Here is a 27624-nt window from a genome sequence, read left to right as displayed (position 1 = left end):
CCATTGACTTTCAATGTAAAGTCTGAACGGATCCGCTCAGGCTACTTTCAGACTTAGAAAATTTTCTAAGTTATAATGCAGACGGATCCGTTCTGAACGGATGCGAACGTCTGCATTATTGGAGCGGATCCGTCTGATGACACATCAGACGGATCCGCTCCGAACGCTCGTGTGAAAGTAGCCTTACACTGTACAGCTGCAATGTGACAGGGAGGTCTTCTGCCCTGTGTGTGTATTTATTTATTTTTATGCAAAGTGCAGAGCAGGGGGCGGGGAAGGTCAGGTTGTTCACGCCCAGAAATATTCATGAGGCAGAGCTCAGGCTTTGTTGTTATACGCCCCCTCAGCATGTAAACAAAGCAATGACAGGACCATGAAAAGGTGCAAATATGGGTTTTAACTTGATGAAATCAAGCTTAACCAAATTATATGTATATCCTGATGGATTTTAAGTGTTTTTTTTTTTTTTTATTAACTCGGATAACCCCTTTAAGGTGAAATAGGGCTGAGTCCTTAAGGGGTTAATAGTAGGCACATATCTAGACATAACTACTGTGAAGGTTATACAATGAGGGCAATGCTACTCTGAGGTGGCACAATTTTTTGAAGTATTGGGCGAGGCTTGCCAGAGAAAGGGTGCCAAACATCTTGGCACAGCACTGATTCCGTTATAATCCTGTTATAACGGAATTGCATTACAGCTGGTACAAGTCTCCACTCACAGAGCAGCTTCTCACCAGACACGCACTGCTCAGCCCCGCCCCCATCATGTGACTTATCACATGACGGTGACATCATCACAGGTCCTGTAGTGACTAGGATTGAAGAGCTTCAGTTCTTGGTCAGGGTATGTATTTAGTAACGGTTATGTGCTGCCGCCATGTATCCACGTACAGAGCTGTCATGTGTGTATACAGAGGCAGGATACAGCCTTCTGTCATATATACCCCCCTTGTATATAGCACTGCTCTTTTGTGAGTGATAGACAGGGCAGCCCCCACCCCTTTGTCTGGGATTTGCAGGACCTGGCTTGTCCTGGCAGCCACATCCATCTTCCTCCTCACCTCATATACTTTCTGTGGCTTCCCTTGTGTTATTGTGACTTGATGGTTGCAGATTGGTCAGCAACCTCTGGCACTCCAGCTGTGGTGAAACTACATCTCCCAGCATGTCCCATTTACTTCTATGGGAGTTTCCAAGATCAGCCAAGCAAGTGTGCATGCTGGGAGTGGTAGTTTCACCACAGCTGGAGGTTGCTGATCCCTGTTGTGGCCGATAAGTAGATCTCTCCACTAGCGCTGATATTTTCAGAAATTTGTGTCCACTTGTGAAGGTTGAAGTAGACCTCAGATGGCTGCCGGGTGCCGGCTGTCACCTCTGTCAAGGCAAAGTAATAATAGTGCCTTCCCAGGATTCTTTGCTCCTAATGATTGCTTTCAGCCAATGGCAAGAAGTAGTGTCACATGACACTTCCCTTTAATAATGGCAGTGTCACATTAGGAGAAGCAGTCATCTTAGGTTATGTTCACACAGCAGATTCCATGCTGATTTCGGCACATGTTCCAAGCAGAAATCTGTGTGCAGAAAATCTAAGGCCCATTCCGATGGGAATCTGCATTGCCGTTCACACTGCCCCACACACTTGAAATCCATAAAAAAAAAAAAGACAGGTTCTTCTTGGTGCAGTTTGCGAGGTCAGATGTGCAGCATTCAAGCTACAAATATGCAACATAAATCCGAGGGTCAGCCTCAGATTTTTGCCACAGATTTTACAGCAAATATCTAGCAGCACAGTGGCTCATGGGTTAACACTTGTGCCTTGCAACACTGGGGTCCTAGGTCCAAAGGACAACATCTGCATGGAGTTTGTATGTTCTCCCTGTGTTTGTGTGAGTTTCCTCCGGGTTCTCCGGTTTCCCCCCACACTCCAAAGACATACTGATAGGGAACTTAGATTGTGAGCCCCACTGGGGACAGCAAGATGCTAATGTCTGTAAAGCGCCGCGGAATATGTCAGCGCCATATATTCCGTGCCCTTATAATGTGTCCCTCCTAAACGTCTGAGGGGGATGTTGGCAGGTTCCTCACCCCATGTAACCCTAACTCTAATTTCTACAGGCCTAAGCAGAGGTCTATTTATCTACTTTACTGATGCAAGTCACCAAAATAAGTGACACACTAACTCTGGATCGGGAATCTGCCCCAATTTTTAAAAGTGTCTGCTTCGGCATTCACCACCAAATCAGCTCCTAAACATAACAGTATCTTCCAAAAACCTGGTGTTCCACAGGGAGAAATGGATAAATACATAAAAAACTCCAATTCACCTATTCAAAAAGTGAACACACCGTTCAAAGCCTCCTCACCTGTAGCTCAAGTAGACACTGGAGAAGATACAGACAGCGAGACAGATAATCCATCACACCAAGATTTTCTTCCAATTTCTCGCTCCTTCCTACAAAAATCCCTAGAATAAACACTGGCCAAAGCGCTAGACCCTCTCTCAAGGGACCTACAAGATATAAAGCAAGAAATGAAACACATTGGCTCCCGAGTGGAAAAAATTGAAAATGCACAAACGGCTATATGTAGCTACAGTACTGCCGTCACTGAAAGTATCTCCACTTGCCAAAACTTTTTTAACGCCGCTTTCGAAGCTCAGGAACACCAAGAGAATAGAGGCCGCAGGAATAACCTACGAATAAAAGGCCTCCCAGAAACTGTAGCTCCGGCAGCCATACATGAAACACTGATAACAATCTTTAAATCTATCCTGAAAGACACCTGCTCAGAAGAAATCGTCATAGAGAGAGCCCACAGAGCACTACGGAGAAAACCCAAAGACTCTGAACTGCCACGTGACGTCAATTGCTGTCTTCTAAACTATAGAGTGAAAGAGGAAATACTGCAACATACAAGGCTATCTGAACATATTGAATATGAAAGTGCAGAAATCCAAATCTTCCAAGATCTATCTCCACAAACCCTACAAAAAAGAAGAGCTCTCAAGCCACTAACAGAGGCCCTCAGATCCAAAGGAATCCAATACAGCTGGAAATTCCCCTTTGGACTTACATTTTCCTTGGAAAAGAAGAGGTTCCTGGTTCGTTCATTGTCTGACCTCCCTGAAGTCTACGCTGCTCTAGAACTTCCAGACCTTCAGATTCCCGACTGATCAACGGTGACAGGCCTAGCTAATCTACCCCATTTAAAGCCATTTACTCCTTGGGAAGAAGTTTCCTACAGCTGCAACACAAGATCCAAGAAAAAAGCAGGAAAACTGACACCCAATTACCTAATCGCTGACAACACCTGACACGCTACAGTGTTTCTTGGGACTATATTGTATTTTCTATTTCATTAGCACTTGCGGTAAATTATCTCTCGCCCTCCCCCATTCCTCCCTATACCCCCCCCTTATACCCCTTTACTTAGCTTGACCGCTATCATCCCTCCCCCTCCTTCCCCATCCAAGCCTCCCTCCCTTTACCGAGAGATTATAAATGACTCATGTAAGGTATAATTGTTTCTACAATTTATATACCAAACAATACCGAGGTTCTCTCTATTCTACCTTGGGATATCTTTCTCCGCATTATTAACCTTTCTCCACTTTATCCAATATGATATCGCTGTTTCAATCTATACTGCAGCCTTCTTCAGCTCTACTGCTCTCCTACAGTATTTTGTATATGCCTTTCATGGGCCTACAGGACGCCAATTCTCCACTAGATGAGATTTAAGGGATCTATTTGGTCCCGCAACTCCACCCATAACGCACTTCATTTATCTACCTTCTCATTCTACAACTCCGTTGCTCTCTTGCAACATTTTTACACCTTCAATCTTTGCTATCCTCTGCTTTCACCCCTTTTTTCTTCTATCTTAGCCTACCTCACCACATCATCAAGATAGTTGGGTCTCTCCGACTATGGTGTCAGAGACCATAATTTTCATCCTCAGTCATACATCTTTAGGGCGAACTGTCTGTCCCCTACTGGTATATAAAAGGGAACCTATCACCGGGATTTTGTGTATAGAGCTGAGGACATGGGTTGCTAGATAGCCGCTAGCACATCCGCAATATCCAGTCCCCACAGCTCTGTGTGCTTTTATTGTGTAAAAAAAATGATTTGATACATATGCAAATTAACCTGAGATGAGTCCTGTCCTTTAGATGAGTCAGGGAAAGGACTCATCTCAGGTTAATTTGCATATGTATCAAATCGTTTTTTTTACACAATAAAAGCACACAGAGCTATGGGGACTGGGTATTGCGGATGTGCTAGCGGCCATCTAGCAACCCATGTCCTCAGCTCTATACACAAAATCCCGGTGACAGGTTACCTTTAACTGTGTTCATTCTTTTAGTTATATGAGAGACGTTCCCTATTCGTATTTAAATTTTGATATCTTTGCAATTATTTGTTATCTTTTGTCTTATTATGTACCCCTCACCTTCCCTTCCCTCCTGTCCCTGCTCATACCTCCCCCCCCCCCTCTATACAGGTCCTGGACAATGGAAGAAGCCACATGCATAATCATCCATCTACATTTATACTCCAATGACGAGACTTAGAATAATAACCTACAACGTGCGTGGACTGAACTCTCCATCCAAACGAGGTCAGGTAGTTTATTTTCTCAGGAAACACAAAGCAGACATCTGTTTGCTACAAGAGACACACTTTAAAAACCCACATATCCCCACGATGAACAAAACCTTTTTTTCCACCTGGGTCCATGCTGGGTCAGACAGCAAAGCCTCGAAAGGAGTCAGTATCGGAATAAGAAAAAATGTAGCCTTCTCCTTATTAGATAAATGTACCGACCCAGATGGTCGCTATCTCTTTAGTAAGGGAAAGGTAGGTAATTTTACTGTGACCATAGGGAACATACATGCTCCCAATAAAGGACAAATTTCTTGGCTCATTTCTACTATGAAGAAACTGTCCCGTTTTTCTGAGGGTGTACTTATCTTGAAAGGTGACTTTAACGTCTTCTTAAATCCATTAATTGCTACATCCAGTGGAAAAACATTGATTAGCTATAGAGCATTAGCAAAACTTACGGTAAACGACAACTTTTATACTTAAACATGTCTGACTCCTGGAGTCAAAGACTTCTTCCACTACTCCGCCCCGCATAATTCCTACCAAAGAATCAACTACATATTCTTACCCACCAATCAAATTCAAAATTGCTGATAGAATTGGTATATACAATACATTCTTCTCTCCCAAGCTCCCGTTGCTGGAGATTAAATGATTTATCACTAAAACCCCCCCAAAATGTTCAAAAGATTAAGAGATATTAGAAGAGTTCTTTGAGATAAATGACAATAATGACATCTCTCTGCAGACACTTTGGGAGGCTCATAAATCACATATAAGAGGTGAATTCATATCCCTCTCCTTTCATTCCAATAAAGGAAAGGCAAAAAAAATAACGGAACTACAACAAAATATTTCAAAACTAGAGTGTTTGCACAAGAGATCCCTACTTAAGACACATTTAGCAGACTTAACAGCTCTACGGGTAGAACTGAAAAACGCTCTTAATCTTTGTTCAGCTAAAGCCTATCTATATGCAAAATATAAGCACTACACCCATTGAGACAAACCAACTAGATTTATGCTAGCCCAGATTAAGAACAGGAAAACCAAATCATACATCTCCAACCTTAAAAATTCCTCCGGCAATTCCCCATATAAAACAGAAGAAATAGCACGGGAATTCAGCAATTTCTACACCCAACTACAAAAAAGATTTACAATCCTCACAAGATGCAGATACACCACAACTTAAAAAAGAACTGATATCCCACTTCTTATCCTCCTTAACCCTACCTCAAATAACGACAGAACAATCTCAGAATCTCTGCTCTCCTATCACACATCGAGAAATCCAAGACACCATTGCGAATTCCCCTAAGAATAAATGCCCTGGCCCAGACGGCTTATCTTCCTTTTATTCTAACACATTTCAAGACTGTTTAATCCCATACATGAGTAAACTGTTCAATGACGCGTTGAAGGGAGTCCCCTTTCAGAAACAAACATTAGCAGCTCAAATATCTATTATACATAAAGATGGGAAAGACCCAGCCCTATGTAATAATTACAGACCGATCTCGCTTCTTAACACTGACTTGAAACTTTTTGCAAAAATTATAGCAAAAAGGCTGCAGAATATTCTTCCCTCTCTCTTGCCCCCTTTCAAGTAGGATTCGTGCCCAATAGGGAAAGGAAAGATAACATTTACAGGGTTCTACAACTGATGAAATATGCCAAGCTCTCAGCCAAACCTTTAATACTGCTCAGTACTGATGCCGAAAAGGCATTCAACAGAGTTGATTGGGACTATTTACAATCCTCACTGTCTGCCTTCGGTATTCCGCCCATGTTTATTGAGGCGATATTTTCTATGTATAAGGGTCCCACGGCAAGAGTTTTGGTAAATGATTTTCTGTCGCCTGTGTTTTGCATCTCCAACGGTACCCGACAGGGTTGTCCATTATCTCCCCTACTTTTTGCTCTGATGATGGAGACCTTGCTGCAAAAAATCTGACAAGACTCCCGAATTTGTGGGCTTAGCTGTGGAGGTAGAGAACACAAGGCTGCAGCATATGCGGATGAACTGTTATTGCTACTGTCTAACCCGTCAGACTCACTCCCCATCATAGAACTATTATTTCAAGATTTTGGCAAGATCTCCAATTTTAAAGTTAATATGAGTAAATCCTATGTATTAAATATTTCACTATTCAATATTTAGCCACCAATTTTCTTCACTCTCTGAAACATCCCCCCTTTGACTATTCACAACCCCATATCACATTTTTAGGCATAAAGATCTCTTCGGACCCGTCACAATTATACAAAATCAACTTCCCTCTTTTACTGAGTGAAATGTCTAAAATATTAGCATCATGGCCAACCCCATATATGTTTTGGCTTGGTCGCAAAAACGTTGCTAAATGTCTCATATGGCCAAAAATCACATATTTGCTTCAGGCATTGCCTATACATATTAGCAATTCCTTTTATATTTTGGTTAACAAGACCCTCTCTAAATATGTCTGGAATTCCAAAAAAACACGTATTAAATACTCAACACTTCAACTTCCGAGACAATTCGGATGTATAGATCTCCCTACCCCACAGATATTTACTCAGGCAGTACACCTCAATATAATAATTGATTGGATCAGGAGACCTTCTCAAAAACTATGGATATCTATAGAAGAAGAAATTCTTCAGATCCCACTTAGACAGATAGTCTTTTCAGAAAAAAAGAACCCACCCCTCCCCAAAATCTGTAATATCTTGACCTCAGAAACGTGGAGAATTTGGAATTTAGGAGGGGTTCGCTCAAAGTGCTCACCCTTCCCATCTCCGCTAATGCAAATCAGAGATATTTCTGAGACCTCAGATGTTACCTACAACAATACTATACCGAAGAGATTAAACTCAACATTACCAATATTGACTCTTTGTTATCTCAAGACACATTCCCTTCTTATGAGGCATTGATTAGACAACTACAGTGTCCCTTCTTTATCTCCACTACTCTATAACAAATTTAAGCTTTATGTTAAACAGCTTATGCGTGCAGAAAACCTTAATAGACCACTGACCAAATTTGAATCCTTCCTCGCTCAACAGAAACCACCTAAAAAGGTGTTATCAACCCTTAATAAAGTACTACTATCACCACCAGGAGATATAACACACTCCTTCATCCAGGCATGGGAATCTGACTTAGACCGGAAATTCACGCCTGAGGATCTTCAGAGGCTCCTACACAATCCTCCAAATGTGTAAGAATGCAGGAAAGTGGTTATAAGATATTAGTTAGATGGCATCTTACCCCAGTATTTCTAAATAAATATAATCTTAACTGCGATCCCTGCTGTTGGAGATGCAGCCAACATATGGGAACGTACTTCCACTTATTATGGTCTTTCCCTCTTATTAAACTTTACTGGTCCTCTGTTTTAGAACAAATTAACCAAATCACTAGACTATCTCTCCCTCTTATTTCAGAGATTTTCTTACTACACCTCTTTTTAGACAAAATCCCCCAAAATACTCTTGTATTAACGAGACAGCTTCTTGCCGCAGCTAGAATTTTAATCCCTAAGTTCTGGAAAGCACGTACACCTCCAACCCTAGCACAATGGACTGAAAAAGTAGATTCCTTACACTGATTAGAAGAATTGGTTAGTTGGGAAAATAAATCTCATTCTTTATACAAATCCATCTGGAACCCATGGGCTCAACATAGACACTTCCCCGCTTAACGCACCCCCCTCTTCTTCTTCATACCAATCGCACTGCTTTTCCTCATCTCCATTTCCTTGCACGTCCTATATTCTTCTAAGATATAAACTTTTGCATCTAACTTTATTCAATATGGCTTCTTATATACACTATTACCACAGAAATTGATCCATGGACCTCTCGAGGACCTCTCAGATGTAAGTAAATGTCTGTCTGTAGGACTACATACCCCCCCTCCCCCAGTACCTAACTGTTCCTCCGCCCCCCCCCTTCTCTCATTTCTTTTTTGCTTTTAGTTATACCACTTGTGTTATATTTGGCCACATCTTTATCCATATGACTGAACTTTAGAAGACATGCGCTATCATACATGTAAACCAGTTCAAAAGGATATTCTTTGTAAAGTCTTCTTACTGTTAGATAACGGTTTATGCCATTTAATCTTACATGATGTGTCTAAGTGTAATACTGATACATTGTAATGTATTATTGATAAAACCAATAAAAAGAGTTTTGAAAAGAAGGGTCATGGGCACCCATGTAGGAAGTGAAAACAAACCAATTTGGTCTGATCCCACAGAAGAGCCACTGTAGCACAAATTACTGAAAAATGTACCATTGGCCATGATATGATAGGTGTCAGAACACACAGGGCATCATAGCTTGTTGTGTAAGGGACTGTGTGACCACAAACTAGTCATAGTGCCATGATGACCCAAGTCAACCGACGAGTGCACCTAAAAGATGCATGTGAGTCTCAGACCTAGACTGTAGAGCAGGGGACATCTTCTGATGAATCACATTTTCTTTCACATCATTTGAACAGATGAGCATCACTTACCTGGTGAACAGCTAGCACCAGGGTGCACTATGGGAAGGAGGCAATGTGAAGCTCTCTGCAGTATTCTGCTAGCGGATTTTGGGTCCTGGTATTCATGTGGGTGTACCAGCTACCTAAATATAAGTACAGACCAAGTAGAATAATGTACCCTGCCACAATGCAGAAATTATGGTTTGAGGAACATGACAAAGAGCACAAGGTTTTGACTTGGTGTCCAAAGTCTTCATGTTTAGGGCTCCATTAGACTGCCTGATATTGATGGATGATAAACACATCCACTGGCCAATTACACAGCCCGATGCTAAGTGAGTGGGGAGGAATGAACGCTACTACAGTCGTTCCTCCCTCATTCAGTTCTGTTGATTATTGGTGGCATACCTTGATTACACAAGGAGACATGCTGATCATAATAGTGCATCTTTTATTCCGATAAAAGATTCTAGTCAGCCAACAAACAGGCATTTCCTCATTCATCAGCTGATCGGCAGCACCACACAGTACGGGACAATTATCAGGAAGAAGCGTTTTTATGATTGTTCCCGATACTTGGCCCCAAAATCTATCAGTCCAAGGCCTCTTTCACACAAGCATATTGAATCTGTCAGTATTCTGGCTCTGGATTACATACAGATTCCTGATGATATACCATCAGTATTGCTTTAGGATTTCATCAGGATTTACAGGTGGATTCTTTCCTCCCTGCATTTTTGATGCACTCCAATAGACTATAATGGGTGTATTTGAAAACAAATACACACAAAACTTGGACATGCTGCGGATTTCAAATACTGAGGAATATTATACGCCAATGTGAATAGCCCTAGTCATTAACATTAGTAGCGGATTCCGATACATAAAATCTGGGCCCTACATGGACGCTTGTGTGAAAGAGGCCATAGTCTTGTGTCTGCCTTTGCTTTACTGGATATGCTGATGGGTCCCTGGTGTAGAACTCCAGCTGCATCATTTTTCTGCTTGCTAGAGGAGACACTGAGCAAGAAAGAAGATGAATGTGTTTATGGGTGCTAAATAAGACAATATAAAATGATATGGAAATACTGTATACTGTATTATGGGTAGTAGAGGTGATAGAACTGATTTGCCAGGTTTAATATTTGCAGCAAATGAAACTGATCCTCATCTATATTTACAGGACATCTTATCTGCCCCCAGTACTGTACTGGTCTTCTGATGTATAGAAGATCTCCTAATCCTACATCTCATTGAAGAAGGGCTTTGGTTCCTCTCAGTTGGCCAACACCAAGCCAATATTCAAGTCAATTAACAATAGTTTTAAAGGCCTTTTACACGGGATGATGAAAAATGAATGCCTTTCTGTGCATGTCCCCACTTTCCCTCTTTCATTATAATATTATCATCATGCCTTTTATTGTAAAAAGAACCTGTGAGCTCTCTATAGCATTCACTACTTCAGGAGTTAATGACCTGCCAAAGCCAGCGGTGTGCACCAGTCCTGCAAGAGAGATGAATCCGATTCCACATGCTGCCCTCTCCTCCCCCACCTCTATTTTTTTTTTTAATGTTGTGTATAGGCAGAGGAGAAAGTGTGCGACATCGGACTCATGTCTCTTCCAGCACTGCGGGCTTTGGCAGGTCAGTACTCTAAAAGTACTGAATGCCATCACAAGAGTCAGTGAAGGCATCATGGGAACTGACAGATTCTGCTTAAAAGGGTTATTCCACAAAAAGTACTTATCACTTATTTACAGGAACACTTCATAGTGAAGCACCACCCTGGGAGCTTGGGAGAGCAGAATTTGGCAGAATAAAACTTCATAATCACCCTACTCCTGATGAAAAAAGCTCAACAAAAGGTATGTTTGTACTGCTCTCCCCAGTCCTTGTGCTGTCCACCATTTAGATTTGTCAAAACTACTGACAGACCCTCTTTAAATGTGCTACAGTCTATTGTTGTTAATAAGCAAGATCAAGGTGACAGACTTCCTTTAAAAGGATCACTAGAGTTTATAAAAACTACTGACATGTTATACCAAAATCCCAGAAATTTTGATTGGAGAGGGTCTGGGTCCTGAGACCCCCATTCATCACTGAAACAAAGGAGCTAAAGTGCTGAGCGATTTGCTGTTTTGACAGTGATCTGCTATGCTGGACTTTCCTTGGAGCCTCAAGCAGAGCAATGAACAGATCCAAGGAGAGCCAAAGAGGCACAGCACTCGGGATTGCACCTCTGCCCCTTTATTTCAGCATTTGGTGGGGCTCTCAGGACCTGGAGTCCGATGACCGATAACTGACAGGATTGAAACCTAACAGATCCCATTGACTATAATGGGATCCGTTAGGTTACCATTCAGGAGAATATTTTTTTGTGGAGAAAAAAAATCCTGCATGCAGGACTTCTCTCTCTGCTATTTTTGATGAACTCTGTGACGGAAGCCCTGAACGGAGCTTCCGACACAGATGTGAAAGCAGCATTACCATGTTAAGAATGTTTAAAGTCTATGTACACCTTTGGGGGCAATTTTTTTTTTATTACTGCATTGTACTCACTTTGAGCTAAAAATCTTTTTTTCAATTGGTCTTTATTAAAAATATGGCATACTTTTTTCTGTACAGAGCTGAGATGCTGTAGTAGCACCCTTTTGGATTTTCTCTCTTTTCCGTCAGTTAGGGAGCTGACAGGCTCCTTATCTCTAATCTCTGACATTATAAACACTCATTATAGCTCAGCTCTTATCTTACTGATGTGGCTTAAATAAGTGTTTATGAGATAAAGTTTATTAGATGACCGGCACAAAGTGAAAGTACCAGTCAACAGCTAGAAAAACAGTTAACCCTTTGTGACAGAACGGCTCAATATTTTTATAAAGAACAATTGAAAAAATTATTTTAGCAAAAAATGCAATCATAAAAAAATTGCCTCCATAGGTTTACATAGCCTTTAACTACAGTATGTTTCCAGTAATGTTTTGGAAACCGTTTTTGTTTCTGTTTTGTTACAGAAGATTACTTTGATATAGATTATTGTTATAGAGTCAGATTTATTGCTTAATTTCCCACCTGTCCAAGATATTTTTTAGCTGCTAGGGGAAATATTCAAGCATAAATTTTTTTGAAATGCTTCTCATTTCTTTCTGTTCATGTCCCGACAGTACAGGATCTTTCTAGTTAAAGTTTTTTCATACTCATCTCCTCAAAACAATGGTACTATTATTGACTAACCAAGCAAGGATGGAAAAGGACAAGAATGAGATGACAAAGAGTATATTAAACCTCACTCTGGAGATAATTTACCAGCTTACTGGAGAGGTAAGAGATCATGGGAATAATTTCACATGGCATTACTCTTACATGGCATTCTCACTGGAGAGGGATTTTGGAAATGTGTATTGTCATGTAATTGTCATCCTCCATATACAGGATTACACAATTGTGAAAAACACAACTGGTCATTTTGTGATACCCAGAATCCATCCACTAGTTTCAGCAGAAAGGAGCAAACGTCAGAGAATTCATGAGAGAAACAACAAGCAGAAGATCCTAGAACTCACCAACAAGATCATTGAGCTGCTGACTGGAGAGGTGAGACATGCTGGGACATTATACAGTAATATAAGGGATAATGTGTCTGGGTCTGTGTCATTTTGTGTGTGAGGTTCCTATAGGGTATTAACAGGCACTCAATCACCAGGAACTGTACCGAAAACAGATATTTATTATATCAAAATATAAAATCTATGGGGGGCGGAGCCTAGCGGCGCATGGAGTAGGACGCACGCCGCACTAGCTCCGCTAAGTATCCTTTCTATTATACCTACTACGGTGGCGATCTATCTTTAAAATACCTGAAGGAGCTGGGGACATATCCAGGAAGCGGTCCGGTGCAAGGAAACAGCATTATGCCTGCGAAAAGAGGCAAAACGCCAAGCCGTCAGGAAAGAGAGACCCGGTCTCAAGATGGCGCTGAGGAGGAGGAATGGCCTGACCTGAGGGCGGCGGTGAGTCAGGGAGCTGCAGCGCGGCTAGAGCGCTTCGCTCACAAGTCCCATCAGTCCCCCAGCCATGTATGGGGAGAAGGAGATGACACCCTGGCACAAGTGGAGGAAGGCTTAGGGGAGCAAGACGGCCCCTGTAATGATGACCAGCATTCCCCTGTTCAGCATGAGGGGGGGGCGAGCTCTAGCCTGTGCAGCACTGAAAAGGGTCTGCCAGTGATCACTGCCCCTGAGCCCACCTTGAAAGACGTGATGGCAGCTATTGCTAGTTGTAACGTCACCCTCCAGAATATGAATATTAACATTGGGAGCTTAAAAGCGGATATATCCATTATCCGTCATGACCTGCATAAGGTGGCTGAACGCACCTCAGAAGTAGAGAGGAGGGTCTCGGATCTGGAAGATGGGGCTGTTACCCTACAGAGAGAGAGTCAGGCTGCGTCAAAGGATATAGCGGCGCTTTATGCAAAAACTGACGACCTTGAAAACTGCTCTCGCCGCAATAATATTAGGCTGGTGGGCATTCCTGAGAAGTCTGAAGGCCCAGAGGCTACTGATTTTATTGAAAAATGGCTTGCGGAAAAATTCTGTGATAGAGGACTCTCTGCACTTTACGCTGTTGAACGAGCACATAGGGTCCCCACCAGGCCCTTGCCGCCAGGACGTCCGCCACGCCCAATACTGGCTAAAATCCTGCACTATCGAGACGGATGTACAAAAGAAGAGAGCTCGTTTTGTGGAGATTAAACGGAGGCTGAGGAAATTGCAAGTCCAGTATTCCATGATGTTCCTGGCCAGGCTCCGGGTGGTGGCGTTTGGAACCGCTGTGTTCTTTGAGGACTTGGATGCTGCGGTCAAGTGGCTGGATCAAAATGAACGTCGCCTTAGGATCCCTTCAACAGACACCTGAGACTGATGGACATTCCTGTTCCTGATCAAAGTTTTGATGTCCCCTGGACTATCCACCCACCGTTGTGGACATTTTACTTCTGTCTTTAGCCGGTTGCTGGAGACACTTTGTGGGTAGAGCATACGCCCTCGGTTGCTCCCCACCTTCTCAATGTGCCTGCGTATGGTACCGTGCTGGGTGCTGTGCTGCTTCAGGCGCTGTTGGGCCAGGTTCACTACTGAATCTAATTATGCTGCATATGTTTATTGTGTGGGGAGGGATAGTTGGGTGGGGGGAGGGAGGGGGGAAGGGGTTAGTGGGGGTTAATACTGTCAAAGGTGCTATTGATGGCAATTCTAAAATGCTGAAACGTACAGTCCTTTTATACCTTGTCGGGGGGAAATGGAGAAGGGATGGGAGACTATATTCTGGTGATTAACATTGTTTTTCCTTGCAGCTGCTGGGAGGTGGAGAGGTGTGAATCTCAATTGTACTTTTATGTATGTATGCATTCTTATGGGACCTGTTACGAGAATACTTAGCTGGAATGTGAGGGGAATGGCGGATGCTACAAAGAGACACGGTCTGTTCCGTTACCTATCTAGATATCAGCCGGCAATAATATGCTTGCAAGAAACGCATATGACCAAACAATCTACACATGTTATACAAAAGCTGTAGTTGGGTTATTCGGTGCATTCCGTCTTCTCCTCGCATTCCAGGGGGGTTAGTATCCTAGTTCATAAGAATATCATATTTGAATGCCTCAGGGTATGTGTGGATGATGAGGGAAGGTTTATAGGAGTGCATTGTGTGGTCCAAGGGATGAGAATGGTGTTAGCGACAATCTATATACCCCCACCATTTTCCTCGGTGCCTTTAAGGAAGCTTATGGAGTTTATGGCAGAATTTTCGGAACTTCCAATGTTAATAGTGGGAGACTTTATTAATGTACTTGACAGTTCGCTTGATAGATGCCAGATCACACCTAGCGGTAGTAATACGGGTGAAACCCCGTTTGCAAGAATACTGAGGGAAGTAGGTCTGATGGATGTATGGAGAGAGACCCACCCCCTGGACAGGAAGTACTCGTGTTGCTCCACGACGTATGGCTCCCTGTCGCGTATAGATCTGGGTCTGGTAAATGCTCATATGTTTCCGTTTGTACAGAACTCAGAATATCTGACTAGGACCTTATCTGACCACTCCTTATTCAGCATCGCCCTTGATATTTCTGAGACAGCCAGGCCGGGGATTAGATACTGGCCTTTAAATGCCTTTTGGTTAAAACTTATGGGTGACCCGTCCGATACGCTTCAATCCCTTAGGGAATATTTTTGTATAAATGAGGGGACTGCGTCTCCGATAGTCGTTTGGGAAGCGATGAAGGCCTTCCTCAGGGGCTCCCTTATCAAAGCAGTCAGTCGGATTAAATCGAAATCTAGAGAGCTTGATCTGCAGAAACATGATAACATGAAGCTAGCGGAGGAAGCCTTTTTTGTGTTGAATCCATCTAACCTAACAAGCAATGCCTTAAAGACTAGGCAGGAGGAGTTGAGGTGTCACCTCTTGGAGGTAGCAGAGAGGAAACGACTGTTTTACAAGCAGCAGTTTTTTACTGAAGGCGAGAGTGTAGGCCATATGCTCTCGGTTATTGCGAAAGCGCAGCAAGGGTCACAATGTATATCTGGCCTGTTAGATGCTGGTGGCGTCCTCAGGCGTGATACTGACAACATTTTGAATATACTGAATAATTTTTATTCCTCTCTGTATGCTTCTAAGGTGACATGCTCGGATGAAGAGATTGACGCCTTTTTAGCCACATTAAATCTCCCTAAGCTCTCCAGGGAAGACAGTATGCGGTTAGAGTAGCCGATTGAGTTAGAAGAATTGAGGGCGGCACTAGCTGCTATGGCTAGCGACAAGGCGCCAGGTTTAGATGGGCTCCCGGCGGAAGTATATAAGTCCTTTGTGGAAGTGTTGCTCCCGGAACTTCTGAAGGTATTCAATTATTCCAAGGAGAGGGGGGTGCTACCTCCGTCTATGCAGGAGGCGTTAATAGTAGTCATTCCTAAGCCGGACAAGGATCACTCTCTCCCTGACTCATATAGACCGATATCGTTACTCTCCACTGATGTTAAGTTGCTTGCAAAGGTTTTGGCCATGCGTCTGTCTAAAGTGATTTTGTCTATCATACACCCTGACCAGACAGGCTTCATGCCTCAGAAATCAACGTCAATTAATATTAGAAGAGTGTTTGCCAGTATTCAACTTCCAGCTGACAATGTTGGAGATAGAGCTATCCTTTCTTTAGACGCGGCCAAGGCCTTTGACAGCATTGAGTGGCGATTCCTGTGGAGAGTTATGGCATATATGGGGTTTGGAGATGAGTATATATCATGGGTCCGGGTGCTATACTCTAATCCCAAAGCATGTGTCAGGGGGAATGGAGGGGTGTCCCCCAAGTTCTGTTTGGGCCGGGGTACTAGACAGGGATGCCCGCTGTCGCCTCTGCTATTTGCAGTTGCGATTGAGCCGTTAGCCGCAGCGATTCGTAAGTCACCGGACATTCAGGGGTTCCAGTATGGGACAGTTAATAATAAAGTGGCGATGTATGCAGACGACACTTTGCTTTTTCTGGGGGACACTGGTCCATCTTTGGAAGCGGCTCTGAAAATCATTGATTGCTTTGGTGACCTGTCGGGTCTGACTATTAACTGGAGTAAGTCGGCGATTATGCTGCTTGACGGGCAAGTGCAATCGCAGACAGTGCGAGACAGAAGTATTCCATGTGTAGCGACCTTTAAGTATTTGGGTATCCATATATCCCCTAGAATCCGAGACTTTGTGCGCCTTAACTTTGACCCGCTGGTTATTAAATTTCGTAATAAAGCTAAGGCATGGTGTAAATTATACCTGTCGGTGGCGGGAAGAGCCAATCTTATTAAAATGGTGTTGATGCCTCAGCTACTCTATATTCTACATAACTCCCCGGTCTGGCTGTCAAAGTCCAAATTCGCTCCAATCAATGCTACTTTCAGGGAGCTCATATGGCGGAAGGGGCAACCGAGAATTAAGCTCGAAACGTTGCAATATCCTAAGACGGAAGGGGCCTTGCAGTGCCAAACCCCTGGGTGTACTTCCTGGCTGCACAATGCCAACATTTTAAAGGGTGGATAGAACTGGAGTCGAGTGAGGTGTCGTGTCAGTTGTTTACTCATTGCTTGTCATCTAATGACCTATTGCTGATCCTTGAGACTAAGGGAGCCGGGAAGAATGGTACGATGGGAGATCTGGGATACTTGATGCACTCCGTGTGGAACAGGGTTAAGCTCCTGAGGGGGGTTATCGGCAATACGAAATACACTCCACTGTGGGATAATCCCGTGCTGCCGGAATTCCTCTCCCTGTCTGATTTTGGGGCATGGAAAAGAAAGGGTATTCTGAGGTTGGGCCACCTTTTGGAAGAAAAGAAGTATATGTCATTTACCAGATTTCAGGAGAAGTATGAATTGCCTAGAACTCACTTTTATAAGTATCTTCAGGTGAGACACGCATACAACTCCACATTTAAAGGTACGATTGTGATGGCAGGGAGAGATGCTGCATTGCACCAGATTCTGTCCAGGGGGGCGAGGAGAGGTATGATTTCCTGTATATACAAGCTGTTGCTTGATAAGTTTCTAATGTCACATCCGCTTGCGGCTAAAGGTAAATGGGAGAAAGATGTTGGCGAGCTAACTGATGACCAATGGTCTGACATACTGGAGGCGATACCTCTCTCTTCCCTGAGTGAAGGACGTAAACTCTTGCAGCTGTTTATTGTCCATAGGGTCTACAAGACACAGGTTTTTTTGTTTCGTATAGGGTTTAGACCCACGGATGAATGTCCAAGGTGCTCTGTGGTTTCTGCAGATTTGTTGCATATGATGTGGACGTGCGAGAGGTTAGGGAGATACTGGGAGTTGGTATCTCAGACAATACAGGACGTTTACAAGGTACGGATACCCTCTGACCCTAAAGTGTGTGTGTTGGGATATGTCTCTGAATTGGCCACCGGTCAGGTGCATAAAATAGCTATAGGTAGAGTGTTATATGTTGCTAGAAAATTAATCGCCCTACATTGGATACAGACAGCGCCGCCAACTCTAGGCGAATTCTTAAGTGCGGTTGACACGATGTTGAGTTATGAGCGGATGGTGTACCAGAAGCGTGGATGCCCAGCAAAATTTGAAAAATTATGGGAACCATGGCTGTCGTTTCGACGTCTGAATAGAAATGTCTAACAGTGTGCCTTTGTATTTTGCAGGTTAGGGTGGGGTGGGGTGGGATGGGAGGGGTTGGGGGGTTGGGTTGAAATTTGATTATTACACATGGTTGGGTATCCTTTTTGTTATCAGCCTTATGGATAATATGTCTCTATGTCATCTTTGTACGTGATATGTTAAAACGTGTATTTACATTGTAAAATGTTCAATAAAAAATGATCTGATTCAAAAAAAAAATAATATATAAAATCTATGTTAACTAAAATATACAGACATTAAGATATATGTATTTGTATATAAAAAATAATATGAAAAAAAAAACCTATGAAAAATGAAATATTAAAAAATACTGTGTAAACTGATCAGGATGTATCCCTGTCTTGCTCAGTCATAGTGTCATGTACCAGTAGCAATTTACTACTTTTTATATATTTTTTTTTATATACAAATACATATATTTTAATGTCTGTATATTTTAGTTAACATTGATTTTATATTTTGATATAATAAATATCTGTTTTCGGTACAGTTCCTGGTGATTGAGTGCCTGAATACTTTTAAAATATTATTCTTACTGTGGGGCAGTCTGATAACAGTGCACCTATATCCAGAAGCCAAAACGGGTGAGCCACTATAATTCTCTCCTAGGTTCCTATAAGGTGTCAGGATGTCACTGTTCATTTCTCCATGGAGGAGTGGAAGTATTTAGATGGACACAAGGATTTGTATGAAGACATCATGATGGAGAACCACCAGCCCTTCACATCACCAGGTAAGAGGAGAATTACATGGGTGGGTAATGAGGTTTTGAGGATCATTTCGCTATCCCATCGTCTGAGCATCACATATACATAATGTATTCAGCCATTGTGTGTGTTTTCTACAGATGGATCCAGTAAGACAAATCCACCAGAAAGGTGTCCCAGTCCTCTGTCTTCCCAGGACTGCCCAGAGGAAAATCACAGTGTCCCAGAGAATCATCAGGTAAGTGAAGCTGCGGGCTCAGGAAATGTGTATGCCATGTAGAAGACCTGTGTGGACCTCTTTTCCAGAAACATATCATGGGAGACCTTTAAGTAGGATAAAGCAATAGTATCTCCATTCAGTTGTTGATGTGATTAAAGGAATATTCCCATCGCAAGCATTCATGGTTGAGATCAGAATAACTTGGGTTACAGAAACAACCAAACTAAATGGGAGCTATGGAAACAGTGTTGCACAGCAAACTCTGCTATGTCCTTAGCTTATAAGTTATAAAAACAGCGTAGCTTGCTGTGTCCATGACTACCCTTCATTTCTGTTGGAGTCATGGAAACAGCATACCACAGCCATCTCGACTGTTTCTGAAATCCCAGCACATCTAGCGCCACAAACAACAGGTATTCCAATCTCAGCCAGAATGGCTAAGATTCTAATGCCCATTTAAAGGTATTATCCAAGAATAATAAAGACCTCCCAGAGTGGGCGACCCATGGTGTGATCATACTTACCTGGTCCCCGCCGCTGGGTTCAGTCTCTGTCGCTCCTGGGCTGGCTCTTCCTCTACCTGCACCTCTAAAATCAACACCCGTCGTTGGGGGGAACACGTGACCACTGCAGCCAATCACAGGCATAGTGGTGCCCTGCTCCCCTTGTGTCACATGACCAGTTGTCGTGAAACAAAGGGAGCAGATCACTGCTGCAGCCTGTGATTGGCTGAAGTGGCCAGTGGTCAAATGCTCCTACCTTGCTTTCCCACTCCTTGTCGACGGATGTTGAGTTCAGCACTGCGGAGAAAGGAAGAGCCGACCCAAGAGCGTCAGAGACCAGTTAAGTATTATTACCACTGTGGGTTGGCCACTATTTCAACTCTTTGTTAATTTGTACATTATTTCTTCTACAAGTTGAATCCGGATGAAGACTTGATCGATATTAAAATTGAAGTTATAGATGGTGATGAAGAGGATGAATTTTTAAAGGCAGATCAGCAATGTAAAGAAGAGGACATTCCTGCAGATATCCGCCAAAGTGAGTAATTATCACAATATCTGTATTCCAGTAAGTAATTGCAGTGTGTATTTCAAGCAGAGTGCACACCAAATACATTTCAAATGAGTAGAAATACTTCTCCTTGCATTTTTAAGAAGTGTTTTTAGCCAAGTGTATTATTTGCAGCAACTAAATTTGGTAGTAATGAAGCTGAAAAATGTTTAGTTTTGTAGATTGATTACAATCTGCAATCAACTACAGTAATAGATGAACGTGCACATGGTAATATATTCACTCTCAATATGTAACAAAAATGAAGAAATGACAGGGTAAGTTCAAAATGACTTCTGATTTCCTTGGAAACATCGTATGACAGTCCAGTCTGTGTAGTCGCAATAGTACTGATATACTGTGATAACACATCAGAATGCTATCCTGCCTAAGTACGGTGTGTCTCGCTGCTGTGTTCTTGGAAAATAGAAAGGACTGCGTGGTCTAAAAGCTTAAATCTGCACAATTTCTTTTATATGCTGAAGATTTGAATGAATTTGTTTAATCTTCAAGAACTGGTGCTATGGATCAAACAAAGCATGGAGGGAAAATAATGTGACTTGTAATTCCAAGTCATGATTAGCCTCTTCCTGACTGGGTGATTTTCCGTTTTTGCTTTTTCGTTTTTTTTCTCCCTGCCTTACAAGTTGTACTTTCTAATGGCACCATTTAATATCGCATATGATTTAGTGAGAAGCTGGAAAACATTCCTAATGAGGTGTGATTGGGGAAAAAAAATGCAGTTCCAACAGTTTTATGGCTTTTGTTTTTTCGGAGTTCCCTATGTGGTAAAACTAATGTGTCCACTTCAGGCCTCATGCACACGACAGTATTTTTTCATGGTCCGCAAAACGGGGTTCCGTTGGTCCGTGATCCGTGACCGTTTTTTCAGCCGTGGGTCTTCCTTGATTTTTGGAGGACATGAAAAAAAAGTCGTTTTAGTGTCCGCCTGGCCGTGCGGAGCCAAACGGATCCGTCCTGATTTACAATGCAAGTCAATGTGGACGGATCCGTTTGATGTTGACACAATATGGTGCAATTACAAACTGATCCATCCCCCATTGACTTTCAATGTAAAGTCAGGAGTTAATATACCATAGGATCGGAGTTTTCTCCAATCTGATGGTATATTTTAACTTGAAGCGTCCCCATCACCATGGGAACGCCTCTATGTTAGAATATACCATCGGATTTAAGTTACATCGTGAAAACTCATATCCGACAGTATATTCTAACACAGAGGCGTTCCCATGGTGATGGGGACACTTCAAGTTAGAATATACTACGAACTGTGTACATGATTGCCCCCTGCTGCCTGGCAGCACCCGATCTCTTACAGGGGGCTGTGATACGCACAATTAACCCCTCAGGTGCCACACCTGAAGGGGTTAATTGTGCGTATCATAGCCCCCTGTAAGAGATCAGGGGCTGCCAGGCAGCAGGGGGCAGACCCCCCTCCCTCCCCAGTTTGAATATCATTGGTGGCCAGTGTGCGCCCCCCCCTCCCTCCCTTTATTGTATTATCATTGGTAGCCAGTGTGCGACCCCCCCCGGCTCCGCCTCCCTCCCTCAATTGTATTATCATTGGTGGCCAGTGTGCGGCCTCCCTTCCCCCCCCCCGATCATTGGTGGCAGCGGAGAGTTCCAATCGGAGTCCCAGTTTAATCGCTGGGGCTCCGATCGGCAACCATGGCAACCAGGACGCTACTGCAGTCCTGGTTGCCATGGTTACTTAGCAATATTAGAAGCATCATACTTACCTGCTGCGCTGTCTGTGACCGGCCGGGAGCTCCTCCTACTGGTAAGTGACAGGTCTGTGCGGCGCATTGCTTAATGATCTGTCACTTACCAGTAGGAGGAGCTCCCGGCCGGTCACAGACAGCGCAGCAGGTAAGTATGATGCTTCTAATATTGCTAAGTATTAGGGGGGGGGGAGAGGGGAGGCTGCACACTGGCCACCAATGATATTAATACAATAGAGGGGGGCCGGGGGGGGCGCACACTGGCCACCAATGATAATACAATAGAGGGAGGGAGGGGGGGCCGCACACTGGCTACCAATGATAATACAATAAAGGGAGGGAGGGGGGGCCGCACACTGTGCCACCAATGATATTAATACAATAGACGGAGGGGGGGCCGGGGGGGGGCACCTGAGGGGTTAATTGTGCGTATCACAGCCCCGAAGTGAAAACTCAGCTCTGAAAAAGCTTTTATGCAGACGGATCTTCGGATCCGTCTGTATGAAAGTAGCCTACGGACACGGATCACGGACACGGATGCCAATCTTGTGTGCATCCGTGTTTTTTCACGGACCCATTGACTTGAATGGGTCCGTGAACCGTTGTCCGTCAAAAAAATAGGACAGGTCATATTTTTTGGACGGACAGGATACACGGATCACGGAGGCGGATGACAAACGGTGCATTTTCCGAGTTTTCAACGGACCCATTGAAAGTCAACGGACAACGGTCGTGTGCAGGAGGCCTCATTCTCAGGATCAGTATGATTACAACAATACCACATTTATATAGTTTTTCTTGTGTTTTAATACTGGAAAAAAAAAGAAACATTGCAAAAAATTTTTTTTTTACTTTGCATCACCATATTCTGACCCCCATTATTTTGTTTTAAAGCTATGACTATGGAGCTGTCTTAGGGCTCTTTTTTTGGGGGGGGGGGAGGGGGCGATCTATAGTTTTTATTGTGACTATTTTGGGATGTGTATGACTTTTTGATCACTTTTTCTTTTGTTACATTTTTTTGGCAGGTGAAGCAACAAAAAAATATCAAATCAGGCAGGGCTCCAAAGAAACCAAAGAAACACTGCTGCAACAGGCCTCAGAGCCTGCTTAAGGCTGTCACAGCAAACAATTTTTGGGGAGGGGGCGATCTATAGTTTTTATTGTTACTATTTTGGGATGTGTATGACTTTTTGATCACTTTTTCTTTTGTTACATTTTTTTGGCAGGTGAAGCAAAAAAAAATATCAAATCAGGCAGGGCTCCAAAGAAACATTGCTGCAACAGGCCTCAGAGCCTGCAAAAGGCTTAAGGCTGTCACAGCAAACAAACAGTTCGGGCCCCAGAAGTGCAGCGCTGCTAGGGAAAGACCTCTCAGATGCAGTGGTTACAATTTACCGTGGAATCTGAGGGCTTAAAAGTCCACGATCAGTGTTATCACCAATCTAAGACTTTACCTCTGGGTGTCTGCTGTATAAAACACCAGGTTGCTCGAGTCTATGCTGAGCAGGCGCCATTGTTAAAGATCCAACATGCACAGCACATGCGGATGTCAGGAAAGGGGTTATAATAAAAAATAAAAGTGATTTTATCATTGTTTGTGTTGAAAATGCTAAAATACAATTCAGCTGTATATATTCATCGGAAAAGGTGATCTAAGACAAAGAGAGGTATCCAGATTAAATCTGCTAAATGTGCATCTGAACATTAGAATAATGCTAGCCCATATCCTGTATAGTGTATTAATTGTAATTTCCAGCTGTGGTACCGTGATTCTTAGCAAGTGCATCCTTCAGATAAGTTTTATTTTTCTAAGTAAAAAAAATATATATATACAGTACAGACCAAAAGTTTGGACACACTTTCTCATTCAAAGAGTTTTCTTTATTTTCATGACTATGAAGGCATCAAAACTATGAATTAACACATGTGGAATTATATACATAACAAACAAGTGTGAAACAACTGAAAATATGTCATATTCTAGGTTCTTCAAAGTAGCCACCTTTAACTTTGATTACTGCTTTGCACACTCTTGGCATTCTCTTGATGAGCTTCAAGAGGTAGTCCCCTGAAATGGTTTTCACTTCACAGGTGTGCCCTGTCAGGTTTAATAAGTGGGATTTCTTGCCTTATAAATGGGGTTGGGACCATCAGTTGCGTTGAGGAGAAGTCAGGTGGATACACAGCTGATAGTCCTACTGAATAGACTGTTAGAATTTGTATTATGGCAAGAAAAAAGCAGCTAAGTAAAGAAAAACGAGTGGCTATCATTACTTTAAGAAATGAAGGTCAGTCAGTCAGCCGAAAAATTGGGAAAACTTTGAAAGTAAGGGCTATTTGACCATGAAGGAGAGTGATGGGGTGCTGCGCCAGATGACCTGGCTTCCACAGTCAACGGACCTGAACCCAATCGAGATGGTTTGGGGTGAGCTGGACCGCAGAGTGAAGGCAAAAGGGCCAACAAGTGCTAATCATCTCTGGGAACTCCTTCAAGACTGTTGGAAGACCATTTCAGGGGACTACCTCTTGAAGCTCATCAAGAGAATGCCAAGAGTGTGCAAAGCAGTAATCAAAGCACAATGTGGCTACTTTGAAGAACCTAGAATATGACATTTTCAGTTGTTTCACACTTGTTTGTTATGTATATATTTTCCACATGTGTTAATTCATAGTTTTGATGCCTTTATAGTCATGAAAATAAAGAAAACTCTTTGAATGAGAAGGTGTGTCCAAACTTTTGGTCTGTACTGTATGTTTGTCTTTCACCTAAACTTGGGCGTGTGAATTATAGACCAACTCAATTCTAATATATTTTGTGTCAACAAATAAGGATATTTGGTTTGTGTTAACCGTGACTTATAAAACATTCCGGTCATTTTGCAAGCCAGTAAAAACTTTTTGAGATACTATTCATGCTCCTTATTAACATTAGATGACCATGGCAGTAACTCATATTGACCTTTTTTTATCCCTAGATTTAGAAGAAGCTAATGGTGCCATACAAAGTTCTTCAGGCGAAAATTCCACTTGCCCCAATATACATTCACAGCTTCTCAGCAGTGATTCATCATCTTATACTTCTAATACCAAGAGAACTTCTGATCAGTCGCCAACTTATAGAGAAGGTAATATATTCCTATTTCCTGAGCCAGAGGACAATTTCACAAAAAAATCAGATAGTAATGAGAGCGGCCAACCCTCTACTTGGGAATCTTATATCATAGAACATCAGAGACGTTACACAGGAGAGAAGTCTCTTCCTTATACAGATGATGGAAAATATTTACCACAAAGGCCAAATCTTCTCAATCAACAGAGAGCAAACATGGGCCCGCCTCAGTTTCTTTGTTTGGAATGTGGAAAATGGTTTCCACAGGAATCCGATCTTTTAAAACATCAGAAAATTCACACCGGGGAGAAGCCATTTTCATGTGCAGAATGTGGGAAATCATATGCTCAGAAATCAGGCCTTTTTGAACATCAAAAGCTTCACACAGGAAAGAAGCCCTTTTCATGTTCAGATTGTGGAAGATGCTTTACTCGAAAATCGAGCCTTGTTGAACATGGAAGAATTCACACAGGGGAGAAACCTTTTGTATGTTTAGAATGTGGAAAATGTTTTACTTATAAATCAGGCCTTAGTGAGCATGAGAAAATTCACACAGGAGAGCGGCCATTTTCATGTTCGGTATGTGGAAAATGTTTTAACAAGAGAGCAGTTCTGGTTAATCATCTGAGAACTCACACAGGCGAAAGGCCATTTCCATGTCCCGAGTGCGGAAAATGTTTTACCGATAAATCAGTTCTCGTCAAACACCAGAGAATTCACACAGGGGAGAAGCCATTTTCATGTTCAGAATGTGGAAGATGTTTTACCCAGAAATCCGTTCTTGATAAACATCAGAGAATTCACAAAGGAGAGAAGCCCTTTTCATGTTCGGAGTGTGGAAGGTGTTTTACCCAGAAATCTGTCCTTATGAAACATCAGAGAATTCACACGGGGGATAGACCCTTTTTATATCGCAATATGTGAAATGCTCAGAGCATTTTTTTTTTTTTTCAGATATGAGGTTCTTCCCAAGTAATAATCACACCAGGTCCTTAACTTTCAATTTGGGTGGAATTATTCACCATTTTACACCGTCATATTATATTTTCTTGAGGACGACCATGGCTGCTATTCCGAGGAGAAAAAGAGGTAAAGGATGCAGGTGCGTCGCCTATCTAAGCAGCGGAGCTGAGTTGTCACCCTGTCATTGTAGTGTACAACAGAGCATTTTCTTGTTGTGTTGTGCCCTTTAGACCAAAGTGACCACATTTTTCCTTGTCTGGACAAAATTGAAATTGAAGCCTCTAATGTAGCAGAAAAGGAATGAAGCAGTGAGTGTGTGCCGTGCTCCTGTTATACCTGGACAATGAGTTTTTGCCTTGGCATGGACTTTGGAAAAAAAAGCTGCCATTTGTATTAGTATTTATTCACAGAACTGATCTGGCTCTAGATTGAGCTCTCTTCACCTCTGTCATTCTGGAGAGGACCTCCATGTAATGTTCTTCCAGTTGGCATATTATTATATGATATTAATTTCCTTTTCTTACGCGTGATGTTTAGTATAATATATTGGAAGTGCTTGGTCAATAATTTTTATAATATGTTAGTTCATATGTAACATATAATGTGTATTCTGTAGTCATGTCAAGAAATAAAAAAAATAAAAAAAAGGTAAATTATGCAATGATTGGAGATCAAGATTACAAATAAGATAATTCAGGAACATTTCAAGTTACATGCATGGGACTTTGGTTGTAGTAAATTATATTTCCAGAGGCCTGATGGTTGGCCACTGACTAATGAATCAACTTTGCCTCCTCTGAAGTAACCACACCGAGGCCGAAGAGTCCAACCATAGTCAAATCCCATCAATCTGTATATATCCAGGGGAGAACTGGGAACTTTAAGTGGCTCTGTAAAAAATCTAAAAGTAGCCTCATGTTGTAGGTGGGTTCAAATTGACAGAAGGCAGGGGCAACACACGTAGGCAGGGACAACAGAAGTAGGCAGGGTCAGCAATACCGTAGTGCAGGACAAAATACAGCCCCAGCAGAATCAAATACCACAGTGCAGCACAAAATGCTGACAACCCTCCACAGTATTTAACTGCATCACTGTATTGATGGTAACATAGTAGAATTCAAGAGGGCCCCTGGCCAAGTGCCTGATACTTCTAGTATTAATTAAAGGCTGAGAGGATCGTTATGTACCTGGCCGGCGGCTGTGAAGGGGGCTCAGACGGCGCCCTGGGCATCGGCCCACCAGGAACTTTCTCTGTAGGGTCTATGGACAGTCCGCCCCTGGGTATATCCTAGTGATGTACTGTTCATGCAATAACATCTTGTCACATCAAGGTAGGTGGCCTAAACTAGCTATCATAAGACAGGTGGACTAATTTTTGTGTAATACAGCTGCAAAGGTAGACTAATGATAAAAAATAGAAGTTTTATAGAAGCACTGCCACATGATAGAAAGGTAAATAATGTCAATTTTAATAAAAGTACTCTTTTTAATCGGTGGCTGTAGTTGTGTGTCATGTGACCAGCGTCAGCCT

At 42.5% G+C, this 27624-nt stretch overlaps 1 protein-coding gene across 5 annotated transcripts; it reads left to right on the top strand.

Moving 5' to 3' along the window:
- Nucleotides 1-789: 789 nt before the first annotated feature.
- LOC121003742 (gastrula zinc finger protein XlCGF26.1-like) lies at nt 790-27092 on the top strand. Of its 5 annotated transcripts, XM_040435616.1 has the most exons (9): nt 805-847; nt 4510-4626; nt 10857-10961; nt 12332-12414; nt 12526-12687; nt 18906-19029; nt 19144-19241; nt 20141-20264; nt 24997-27092. In XM_040435616.1, exons 2-9 carry the CDS (start codon nt 4566-4568, stop codon nt 26052-26054), a joined length of 1815 nt encoding a protein of 604 aa, XP_040291550.1. In that variant the 5' UTR covers nt 805-847; nt 4510-4565; the 3' UTR covers nt 26055-27092. The 5 variants fall into 5 exon arrangements, with proteins under 5 accessions (XP_040291554.1, XP_040291555.1, XP_040291551.1 ...); XM_040435621.1 differs by lacking the exon at nt 4510-4626 and having other exon boundaries at nt 794-847; XM_040435617.1 differs by lacking the exon at nt 4510-4626 and having other exon boundaries at nt 794-847; nt 12263-12414.
- Nucleotides 27093-27624: the final 532 nt, after the last annotated feature.

Source organism: Bufo bufo, chromosome 6, assembly GCF_905171765.1.
Source record: "Bufo bufo chromosome 6, aBufBuf1.1, whole genome shotgun sequence".
Lineage (NCBI taxonomy): Eukaryota > Metazoa > Chordata > Amphibia > Anura > Bufonidae > Bufo > Bufo bufo.
This window is presented reverse-complemented; position numbering and strand designations above follow the sequence as displayed.